Genomic DNA, 12835 nt, shown 5'->3' on the forward strand with positions numbered 1-12835 from the left:
CCAATTTTTCCCAATTAGAGTGGGTTTATTTACGTCATTCCTGTACCTCCATTGTATCTAGGAAGTAACTGACTTGCTTTTGATTTTACAGGCTCATAGGCAGAAGGGACTTGCCTTGTCTCAAATGAGACTTTGGACTGTGGACTTTTGAGTTAATGCCAAAATGAGTTAAGACTTTGGGGACTGCTGGGAAGGCACGATGGTGTTTTGAAATGTGAAAGGAACATTAGATTTCTGGGAGGGGCCAGGGGAGGAATGATGTGATTTGGCTTTGTGTCCCCACCCAAATCTCACCTTGAATTGTAATAATTCCCATGGGTCATGGGAGGAACCCAGTGGGAGGTAATGGAATCATGTGGGTGGGTCTTTCCCATGCTGGTCTTGTGGTAGTGAATAAGACTCATGAGATCTGATTTTTATAAATGGGAGTTCCCCTGCACAAGCTGTCTTGCCTGCTGCCATGTAAGACATCCCTTTGCTCTTCCTTTGTATTCTGCCATGATTGTGAGGCCTCCCCAGTCACATGGATCTGTGAGTCCAATCAACCTCTTTCCTTTATATATTACTCAGTCTCAGGCATGCCTTTATTAGTAGCATGAGAATGGACTAACTCTTCAATGCCCAGACACTAAAGAACATCTACTAGCTCAACATCATCCAGGAAAAAACAACCTCACCAAATGAATGAAATATGGCAACAGGGACCAATTCTGGAGAAACAGAGATATGTGACCTTTCAGACAGAGAATTCAAAATAGCTGTGTTAAGAAAACTCAAAGAAATTCAAGATAACACAGAGAAGAAATTCAAGATTCTATCAGATAAATTTAACAAAGATATTAAAATTGTTAAACAGAATCAAGCAGCAATTCTGGAGCTGAAAAATGCAATTCGCATTTTGAAGAATGTATCAGAGTCTTAACAGCATAATTGATCAAGAAGAAGAAAGAATCAGTGAGCTTGAAGACAGGCTATTTGAAAATACACAGAAGAGACAAAAAAAAAAAAAAAAACAATAAAGCATGCCTAAACAGTCTCAAAAGGGCAAATCTAAGGGTTATTGGCCTTAAAGAGGAGGTAGAAAAGAGATAGGGGTAGAAAGTTTATTCAAAGGGATAATAACAGAGAACTTCTCAAACCTAGAGAAAGATATCAATATCCAAATATAAGAAGGTTATAGAACACCAAGCAGATTTAACCCAAAGAAGACCACCACAAGGCATTTAATACTCAAACTCCCAAAGGTCAAAGATAAAGAAAGGAACCCAAAAGCAGCAAGAAAAATAAACAATATACAGGGAGCTCTAATACATCCAGCAGCTGACTTTTCAACAGAAACATTATAGGCCACGAGAGAGTGGCATGACATATTAAAAGTAATGGCAAAAACTGCAATAACTTTTGCACCAACCTAATATTTAATGTGCTGAAGGAAAAAACTTTTACCCTAGCATAGTATATCCAACAAAAATATCCTTCAAATATGAAGGAGAAATAAAGACTTTCCCAGACAAACAAAAGCTGAGGGATTTCATCAACACAAGACCTGTCCTACAAGAAATGCTAAAGGGAGTATTTCAATCAGAAAGAAAAGAATGTTAATGAGCAATAAGTAATCATCTGAAGGTACAAAACACACAGGTAATAAATAGCAAGTAAACAGAAAAACACAGAATATTATAACACTGTAATAGTGATATGTAAACTACTTTTATACCAAGTAGAAAGACTAAACAATGAACCAATCAAAATTAATAATTACAGCACCTTTTCAAGACATAGACAGTACGGTAAGATATAAACAGAAACAACAAAACATTTAAAAGTGGGGATGACAAAGTTAAAGAAGTTTTCTTTTTGCTTGTGTGTTTATGCAGTGTTAAGTTCTCATCAGGTTAAAATAATGGATTATAAGATAGTATTTGCCAGCCTCATGGTAACCTCAAACCAAAAAACATACAATGGATACACAAGAAATAAAAAGCAAGAAACTAAATCATATCAACAGAGAAAATCACATTCACTAAAGGGAGATAGGAAGGAAGGAAGGAAAGAAAGAACACCACAAAACAACCAGAAAACAACAAAATGGCAGAAGTCCTTACTTATCAATAATGATATTGATGTAAATGGGCTAAACTCTCCAATCAAAAGACACAGTGGCTGAATGGATGAAAACACAAGACCCATTGATATGGTGCCTACAAGAAACACACTTCACCTACAAAGACACATACAAACTAAAAATAAAGGGATGGAAAAACATGTTCCATGTCAATGGAAACAAAAAAAAAAAAGCAGGAGTAGCCATACTTCTATCAGACAAAACAGATTTCAAGACAAAAACTGTAAGAAGAGACAAAGAAGGTCACTACATAATGATAAAGGGGTCAATTCAGTAAGAGGATATAACAATTTTAAATATATATGTACCCAACACTGGAGCACTCTGATATATAAAGGAAATATTATTAGAACTACAAAGAGAGATAGGTCCCAATGCAATAATAGCTGGAGACTTCAACCTCTGACTTTCAGCATTGGACAGATCTTCCAGAGAGAAAAATAACAAAGAAATTGTATCAAAGTCAATGTCCTCACTGTGATATTGTACTATAGTTATGCAAGATGTTACCATTGGGGAAAAATATATGAAAGATACACAGTATATCTTTGTATTATTTCTTTTTTAATTTTTCTTTAAAAAAATGGTTTTAATAAAATAGAGATGGAGTCTTACTGTGTTGCCCAGGCTGGTCTCAAATTCCTCGCCTCAAGTGATCCTCCTGCCTCAGTCTCCCAAAGTGCTGAGATTACAGGCATGAGCCATCATGCTTAGCCTTCTTTGACTATCTTAAAATAAAAAGTCTACTGTAGATAAGTGACACAATCAGATCGATCACACTCACATGGAACAATTCACCGATCTTCAAATGGTATATATTTTTTTCCACTATGCCCATTCTCTTTCCCTTGCTTCAAGTCCCTCAAGTTCCCAGGTAAAATATTACCTCCTCTCTATATCCTGTGCATTTACCATACTTTCTTTTATTATACTAATGTCACATGTATGTTCTTCCCATCACACTATGACCACAAGGATTTGATCATGTTTCACCCTTGTATTCTCAGCATAGCACTTAGTCTATAGTAATACTCAAAAAAAGTTTATTAAGATGATAAATCTGCAACTTTAGCTACGTGTATATATATACACACACACACACACACACACACACCCCAACTTTATGAAATACCAATCATAAAAATGTCACATATAGAAGAATGTGCTCCAAGCTGACAGCCAAATCAGGAACATACCCCTATTCACAACTGCCACAAAAAACATACCTAGGAATATAGCTAGCAATATAGCCAGGAATACCTAGGAATACAACTAAGTAGGGAGGTGAAAATTTTCTACAAGGAGAACTACAAAACATTGCTCAAAGAAATCAGAGGTGACACAAACAAATGGAAAAACATTCCATACTCATGGATAAGAAGAATCAATATAATTAAAATGGCTATACTGCCCCAAGCAATTTATAGATTCAATGCTATTCCTATTAGACTACCATTGAGATTCTTCACAGAACTAGAAAAAACTATTTTAAAATTCATATGGAACCAAAAAGAGCCTAAATAGCCAAGGCAATCCTAAGCAAAAAGAGTAAAGCTGGAGCCATCACACTACCCAAATTCAAACTATACTACAGGTCTATGGTAACCATAACAGCATGGTACTGGTACAATAACAGACACACAGACCAATCAAACAATAGAGAATGCAGAAATAAGACCACATACCTACAACTATCTGATCTTTGAAAAACCCAACAAAAACAAGCAATGGGGAAAGAATTCCCTATTCAATAAATGGAGCTAGGATAACTGGCTGGCCATATGCAGAAGACTGAAACTGGATCCCTTTCTTATACCACACACAACAATTAACACAAAAAGACTTAAATGTAAAACTTAAAAGCTATAAAAACCATGGAAGACAACCTAGGCAATACCATTCAGGACATAGGCACAGGCAAAGATTTCCTGACAAAGATGCCAAAAGCAATTGCAACAAAAGCAAAAATTGACAAATTGGATCTATCTAAACTAAAGAGCTTCTGCACAGCAAAGGAAACTATCAACAGAGTGAAAAGACAACCTATGGAATGGGAGAAAATTTTTGCAAACTATGCATCAAACGAAGATCTAATATCCAGCATTTGTAAGGAACTTAAACAAATTTACAAGAAAAAAAGCCATTAAAAAGTAGGTAAAGGACATGAACACTTTCAAAAGAAGACATACATGTGGCCAACAGTCATATGAAAAGAAGCTCAACATCACTGATCACTAGAGAAATGCAAATCAAAACCACACTGAGATACCATCTCAAGCCAGTCAGAATGGCTATTAGTAAAAAGTCAAAAAATAACAGATGCTGATGAGGTTGTGGAGAAAAAGGAAGACTTATACACTGTAGGTGGGAGTGTAAATTAGTTCAACCACTGTGGGAGATAGTGCAGCAATTCCTCAAAGCCCTAACAAGAGAAATACCATTTGATACAGCAATCCCATTACTGGGTATATACCCAAAGGAATATAAATCATGCTATTATAAAGACACATGCATGTGTATGTTCATTGCAGCACTATTCACAATAGCAAAGATAAGGAATCAACCTAAATGCCCATCAGTGATAGACTGGATAAAGAAAATGTGGTACATATATACCATGGAATACTATGCAGCCATAAAAAAGAACAAGTTTATGTCCTTTGCAGGAATATGGATGGAACTGGAGGCCATTATCCTCAGCAAACTAACACAGGAACAGATAACCAAATATATCATGTTCTCACTTATAAGTGGGAGCTAAATGATGAGAACACATGGATACACAGAGGGGAACAACACACACTGGGGCCTATCAGAGGGTGGAGGATAGAAAGGAAGGAGAGGATCAGGAAAAATAACTAATGGATATAAGGCTTAACACCTGGGTGATGAAATAATCCATACAACAAACCCCTAATGACACAAGTTTACCTATGTAACAAACCTGCACATGTACCCCTGTACTTAAAATAGAAGTTAAAAGTAAATAAATAAATAAAACGTAAATTCTGCTGAAAAAAAAAAGAATATGCTCACCAAAGTTAAAAGGCAACTTAAATACTGTCCCACCTTATTATGGATTTAAAGTCACCCAAACATCCAAATTATCTAAAGGACAAGTACCTTAAAGAAGGCCAAAGATACAATAGTCTTGTCATTTTATGTTTCCATAAGTTATATATCCGTAAGACAAAAAAAGTATAACTCATAACTGGCGTAAGGAAAGTGAAAGCAAGTGACTGATTCATGTTTTCTTACCAATACAGAAGTAAAGGTTTTAAAACTTCAGACTGAATATTTCTTAAATGCTCTTCATTCCACTGTGATCCATCTAACAGTTTAAATTTTGATAAGATTTCTGCAGAAAGGTAGTAATCTCCATTGCTCACTAGATAGCATTTTTTCATCTTCTCAAGATGTCTGAAATAAAACACATTTCCATATATACACACACACATTGGTAGAATATTCAACTACCAAAATGTTTTCACTTCTGAAATGTTTCAGACAAGTAATGAACTATCTCAAAACCAACACTGAGTGTCAGAGGTACCAAAAATTTTTGTGGAGGTGAAGATATTTCTCACAGTTATGGAAATGGGAAGGGTATTTGTGACAAGCTGAATAAATGACCTTGCAAAGATGTCTATGTTCTAATTTCTAGAACTTGTGACTAAGTTACCTTACATGTCAAAGGGAACTCTGCAGATGTGCTTAAGTTAAAGACTTTAAAGAGATCTCCTGTATTACCTAGATGGTCCCATTGTAATCACAATTATCCTTCTAAGAGAGAGACAAGAAGGTCAGCATCATAGAGAAAAGATGTGAGGATAGAGCAGAGGTCAGAGAGAAGATGCTGTGCTGCTAGCTTTGAAGATGGAGAAAGAGCCCATGAACCAAGGCCTTCATTAGATGGAAACAATAAGGAATTTGTTTACCCCTAGAATCTTCTGACTTCCAGAACTGTCTGAGAATAAATAAAATTCTGTTGCTTTAAGCCACTAAGTTTGTGGTAATTTGTTACAGGAACAGTGGGAACTACAGTGTTGATCCTGAAAAACCTATGTAGACTACTTGCATATAACGACCCTGACATGTCTTCAAAAGTGGTAATGATCAATCAGGTCATGCTTCATAATCAACCATTTAGTGACCTCTGCTCTTATAACTATATACAACAATGAGCTTTGTGATCTGAATGTCATTAAAATAAGTGGAATTACCCAGTGACTAGTATATACTCAGTCAAACCCTTTAAGGAAATTGCAATCTACTATAGTTGATCTGCTTCAGAGCAGATCAGGAGAATAAACACAAGTTAAAGACTTTCCTAAAACAGGGTTCTCTTAAGGTTCTTCAACTTACAGTAATCTAAAACATACAGAGCTGACCAAAGACCTGAGCCCCATCAGACCTCCAAGAAGTTCTCTAATGGAGAGACTCATCCAGATACCCAGCTACCTGGCATCCAACCAAAGATTATGGAATTTGTTAACCAAGCAGGCTGCTAGGGAGAGTAGGTGTCTATTTTATGCTAGTGTGGTTATATAACTGATAAATTATTTTATTCTATAAAAATTATACATCATTTTAATGTTATAAAAATGAAAATAGAATAATTAATTTGAAAGTAGTTCTAGAATGTATGGGCAGAAACATTACGTAAACCCAAATAACTGTTATCATTAGTATCTGAAAACTATGAAATTAGAAAACTAGTGTGATCAATATTTACTATTATAATAAAATAAGTTTTATTATCATTCATTCCTCCAAGAGTAAAAAATTACATTTTTTAAAATTTACTTTGGGCTTTCTCCCTGTGCTAAATAACCCAAATTAATATTCATAATTTGTTTTTAAAACCATTGAAAAATAAAAAAATAGAATTACCTTTGATGTCTTCCAGGATCCTTAAGAACTTTTAACCTCTCAATATCCATCCATAGCCACCAATATCTCTCTCCCAATGTACCTTTTATAAATTTCTTAAATCTTTCAAACTCCTTTCTATTGCCAATGTCATAAGTCCTATGAGAAATACACCAGTCCGCCCTGCTCTCTGGTCCAGCGCTCTCACTCTTTGAACTTAAACTTGTTTGTTCTATCTCTTCTGACCTCTCCTTTGTAGTTTGAACTAATTCACTTAAAAAATTCTTGCCATGAATAGACTCAAAACAATCATCAAATGACACTTTTGTTATATTGTTGAAGTTTATATAGTCTGGGGTTTCTCCAACTGGCTTTCCAACAATTTGCTGAATTGCTCCTCTCAAAATAAAGTATATATAGGAGCTTAAAAATTCTTCACATGTTGAGAAATGCATCGTCAGGCTTTCATCAACATCCTGTTTCTTTTCAAGGTATACTCTCAGAAGAGCTTGAGAAGGAGTGTCTTGTAGAGATACAGACACCTCTTCTTCTTCTCCTTCTTCTTCTTCAAATTCAGAAATCAATTTGTTGGTTTTAGATGGGTCCTTTTTTGTCCTAGGGTGAACTCCATCATCAAAGATAAAATTCTCTGTATTAAGTCATAAAAGGCTATTAGATTAGATATGAATACAAACCTTTCTTATTATTAAATAGATGCTATAGAGCCAGAATGGCAAATGGGTTTATCATAGGTAGTGACTGCATGGACCAGTGTCTTAAGAAGGATTCTGGGCCAGTCACGGTGGCTCACGCCTGTCATCCCAGCACTTTGGGAGGCCGTGGTGGGTGGATCACTTGAGGTCAGGAGTTCCAGACCAGCCTGGCCAACATGGTGAAACCCCTTCTCTACTAAAAATACAAAAATTAGCCAGGTTTGGTGGCACAGTAATCCCAGCTACTCTGGAGGCTGAGGCACAAGAATCGCTTGAACCCAGGAGATAGAGGTTGCAGTGAGCTGGGAGCATACCACTGCACTCCAGCCTGGGCAATAGAGCAAGACTCTGTCTCAAAAAAGAAAAGAAAAGAAACAAAAAAGAAAAAAAAGAAGGATTCTGAGGCTACATTTGGAACCAGTAGAAAAAAACTGCCAATGGGAATTAGCCTTGTCTTCCCTGGATTTGGAGGAAAAGAATGGTGGCAGATGGACTAAATATTTGACATCCCTAACACACAGAAGATATTCAAAAATACATTATGTACTTTTAAAATGTAATATTCCAGACTGATATATAATATCAATATATAAGGGCCAAATCTATTAAGGAATTAGAATATGTATACTAAATGATTATATGTGCTTTGATATTTCATGTTGTATGATAAAAGAAAATTCACTACCATAGATTGAGACCATGTATGAACAGACCAGAACTGGAAACAATAATAGCAAGTTTTAAAATTCACCATTTCATTAAAAGATTCAATTACTATCAAACTTACAGTCTATCATTAAACTTACAAAATGGCATGAGATACTTATGAAGGTTTATAAAGGGATTATTTGTATGCTTTTTCTAAAGATATAGTATTCAGCTCCTATTTTCTCTTTCAAAAATCAGTGACATGTCTGACATCAGTGCTTTATTTCACATAGTAAATCTGCGCCTTGAATTGCCACAGATCAGTTAACTGTTGTCATCCATGCCCCATTCTCAATGACCATTTTCTCAATTACCAGAGTTCAAATCTCAATGAACTGGAAACATTTCATTACAATTTTTATTGCAAGTAAATTCCCCAATATTGAGAGATTAGACTTTGTAAATCTGTGAGAGGATGCTGGATGTACACTCAATCCCATGGAACTGAAGGGAGGATGTCACACAGAGCGAGGCAGGCATTCCAGCTCACCATCTCCTGCCATCCTTCTCTTCCTGTATACTATTTTTATCTCCAATTATATACTTCAATATTTTGGGAAAACAACAAGAAGCCTATGAATCCAGGTATTTTCAATTGGGGAGATTATTTTCTTCTTTACCTAGACTCAGGTTCACTTCTAGGGAATCCAGATTTAACTTCCCCAGAGGTTGCTTATACTTCTTAAAGAGATTAGTTAAGAACTGTAAGTGAATTCCTGAGTTCTTCTTCTGAGTCCTCACACTTAAGTTTTTTTCTCTAACAATATCACTGTTAATGACTCCCATTTCTGGAAGATTCCTTTTATTTTTATGAAAAGTCAGTATATCCACAAAGCTCCCCACAGTAGAAATTTATCTGCTTTTTAAGGTGAAAAATAGTCTGAACTTAAAAACAGAAGGGAAACTCAATTTCCATCAATAATTTTTTTTTAGGAAGGGAAAAATGTTGTACCCACTTTATTGCAAAGACTTAACAAGAATTTATAAACTGTGATAAGAAATAATGACATTGATTGACTGCATATTAGGTACCAAGCACCAGGCCAGGCATTTTCTATCCATTTAGTATATATCATTATTCTAATCTTACAGATGAGAAAAGGCAAGGCTCCCAGAAGTGGAAAAACTCATCAAACATCACACAGCTAATAAATATCAGAGTTGCATTCTAAACCCATCTCCTTTTCACTATACAAAGTTGTCTCTCAAAAAACATAGGAAGTCGAGTGAGGCAAAGCGTATGTGGACAATTTTTTCTCCCCAACCACTAAGTACTGTACTGTAAAATTAGAACAAACAAACAAAAACTTAAAGAGAAGTTCTGAAGTCATTCTTGTCCTTTTCTGCTTACCAGAAACAGATGAAATAGCTGGTGATTTAAGTTTGTTGTAGGGTACACAACAGGGTAACGAAAAGGTTGATACTGTTTGCTGACTTTGTTTTGCTAATGCAAACCAATCTTTTGTTTGAGTATAGGAAGCCTAGGAAGAAGGGAGCATATTAGTTTAACATATGATTAGCAGTATTACTCTGATCACAAACCTGGAAAAATCATTATAATAATATTCAACTTGCACAGTACAATATGTAAAGTGAAAATTATCTCATGAAGGAAAATAAAATTCTACTGAAAAAATTAATTAGCTAAGAGGACACTGAAGGAAATTTCAATCCAGATTTTTTTTTCATATTTGATAACCAAAGGAAAATACGTGTCCAATACCTATAAATTCTCCACTCTCACTCTCAGGCTATTGTTGACCAAAGGCATGAAACCCTACTTCCTGGATTCACTACAATCCTGGTGATGGGCAGTCACCAGGCCCATCAATCCTTTTGCTAGCTGCTCCCCTTTACAACTTTCCCAATTACTTCAGGTCCCCCATTCTGTCTCACCTGGCTCAGTGTTTTTAACAACTGCTCCCCCAGTATGACAGAGACACTATTCTTAGTGCCACTGGAACCTCTCCAAACTCAGCTGCCCCTTTGCATTAGATTCAGTTTTCACAAGTTTGCTTAGATTGAATGCTTCTTGCAGACTGATTCCTGACTCCATCTGCCCCTGAATGGAGCATTCCATTTTTCCTTTCCTCTGTGTACCCCTGAACTAGCCAATTCAATTCTGAAGTTGATCCTTAGCTTCTAGAACCCCAGCCCTAAGAAGCTCCTATCCTAGCCTTCTTGGGAAGATTCCTCTGCCTGCCTCTCTCTGTAATGTCCTTTTTTATTTTTACTAGAGAATCCAAGTTGTTCAACAAGAGCAGAGAAGAGAGTTTCCAGCATTCCTCTCATTTCTGATTTATCCAACTCAGTCAGCTGGTTGGTCAGCACTTAGTCTAAGAAACACTTGGAGAATAGGTACCTCAAATGGAAGAAAAATTACTCCCTATCTATTAAGCAGAATTAACATAGCAAGTCAAGCCACATAAGAAGATCAAAGCAAGACAGAGAAATGAGAGGTGGCATCTATGTAGGCACCATCCCTCTTAGAGGTAAGGTTTCCTGGGTGCATAAAAGCTTTCAAAGACTAATTCACTTTTGTTCCCCTTTTCCTTTAAAATCAAGTTACTTACTATTAATTATATGTTCATCTAACATATAATTATCGAGTGACTACTTTATTCTAAGCAATAGCCTAAGCAGGAGGCCAAAATAATTAAGAAACATTCAAGGAGTTCAGAGAGACCAACATACAAGGTCCTTGCTATTTCGACTGCAAAAAAAGAATGAGGGAGTAGGACACAGGAGAGAAAGAAGTCATCATCAGTCAGACTTTAACATCTTTAACATAATTATTCCACTTTATACTTTTTTTTTTTTTTTTTTTGGAGACAGAGTCTCACTGTGTCACCCAGGCTGGAGTTCAATGGTGCAGTCTCGGCTCACTGCAACCTCTGCCTACTGGGTTCAAGCAATTCTCCCGCCTCAGCCTCCCGAGTAGCTGGGATTACAGGCGCCCACCACCATGCCTGGCTAATTTTTGTATTTTTAGTAGAGATGGGGTTTCACCATGTTGGTCAGGCTGGTCTGGAACTCCTGACCTCATGATCCGCCCGCCTCAGCCTCCCAAAGTGCTAGGATTACAGGCGTGAGCCACCGCGCCCGGCCTATACTTTTAAGAGATGTGCCAATTGTTTTTTAGATGGTATAACTTAGGGCTCAAAGAAATATTACCAATTATCATGAAGATTAATCCCTATGTATAGTCATGACATAAATAATGTAAGGGTCCAAGAACTTTGAATCTGCAAAATTCAAAAGCTATTGAAAAATGGTAATATATAGTTAAAGTGGCAATGTGTGGTGGTTCATGCCTATAATCCTAGCACTTTGGAAGGCTGAGGTTGGAGGATTGCTTGAACCCAGGAGTTCAAGACCAGTCTGGGCAACATAGACCCCGTCTCTACAAATAATTTTTTAAAAATTAGCCAGGAATGGTGATGCACTCTTGTAGTCCCAGCTGGGAGGCTGAGGTGGGAGAATCGCTTGAGCCAGGGAGGTTGAAGCTGCAATGAGCCATGATTGCATCATTGCACTCCGGCCTGGGCAACACAGTGAGGCCCTGTCTCAAAAAAAAACATTTTGTGTATATATATACAGTTTTAAAGTATTACTCAAGTGAATACAAATGAGTTTTTTAATCTCAGAAAATAGCAAAGGTAAACTAGTTTGGATTTTAACTCCCTTATATTTAATTAAATTCACATATAGCAAATCAGAACTTATTCCCCAGATTGATTCTTCCCTTTACATGTTTATTGACCTCAACTATGAGTACATATTTTTTAGGACATTTCCAACATTTCTATAGTATATAAATTAAGGGAAAAAATATGGCCAGGCATAGTGGCTCACGCCTGTAATACCAACTCTTTGGTAGGCTGAGGTGAGTGAATTGCTGGAGCTCAGCAGTTCAAGACCAGCTTGGGCAACATGGCAAAACCCCGTCTCTACAAAAAATATACAAAAATTAGCAGGGAGTGGTGGCATATGCCTGTAGTCCCAGCTACTTGGGGGGCGGAGGCAGGAGGATCCCTTGAACCTTGGGAGGTCAAGGCTGCAGTGAGCTGAGATTGTACCACTGTACTCCAGCATGGGTGATAAAGTGAGATCCTGTCTCAAAAAAAAAAAAAAGAAAGAAGAAAAAAATACTTAAAATCAGTATAAGAGAGAAGAAAAATGTGCCTTAAATACACCACTAAACATTATTCAGTGGAAATAATGGAACTGGCATAACTGTAAACATTTTTGACAAATATTGCTGATAGAAATGCTGAACTACAAAATTAATAGCAGATGCAAATGAAAAAAAAAAGTTCAAGTAACCTTAGCCTATCTATTCCAACACAGAAAGCAAAGAGGCTTCCTCTTGTATGATAATTTTGATCAATTGAAAGTGCCTTATTTGCAAGTTTGG

General features: G+C 36.5%; 1 protein-coding gene across 8 annotated transcripts in view; it reads right to left on the minus strand.

Moving 5' to 3' along the window:
* The window catches only part of RGS22 (regulator of G protein signaling 22), a 146719-nt gene that overhangs the window by 96166 nt on the left and 37718 nt on the right, over positions 1 to 12835 (minus strand). For all 8 annotated transcript variants that reach the window (XM_055116778.2, XM_055116777.2, XM_055116781.2 and 5 more), the window contains 3 exons: positions 9770 to 9899; positions 7019 to 7646; positions 5384 to 5545 (listed from right to left, as the gene is read on the minus strand). In XM_055116778.2, the coding sequence (XP_054972753.1) occupies positions 5384 to 5545; positions 7019 to 7646; positions 9770 to 9899 (920 nt within the window). The remainder of the gene's footprint in view (positions 1 to 5383; positions 5546 to 7018; positions 7647 to 9769; positions 9900 to 12835) is intronic.

This window comes from Pan paniscus, chromosome 7, assembly GCF_029289425.2.
Source record: "Pan paniscus chromosome 7, NHGRI_mPanPan1-v2.0_pri, whole genome shotgun sequence".
NCBI classification, from domain to species: Eukaryota; Metazoa; Chordata; class Mammalia; order Primates; family Hominidae; genus Pan; species Pan paniscus.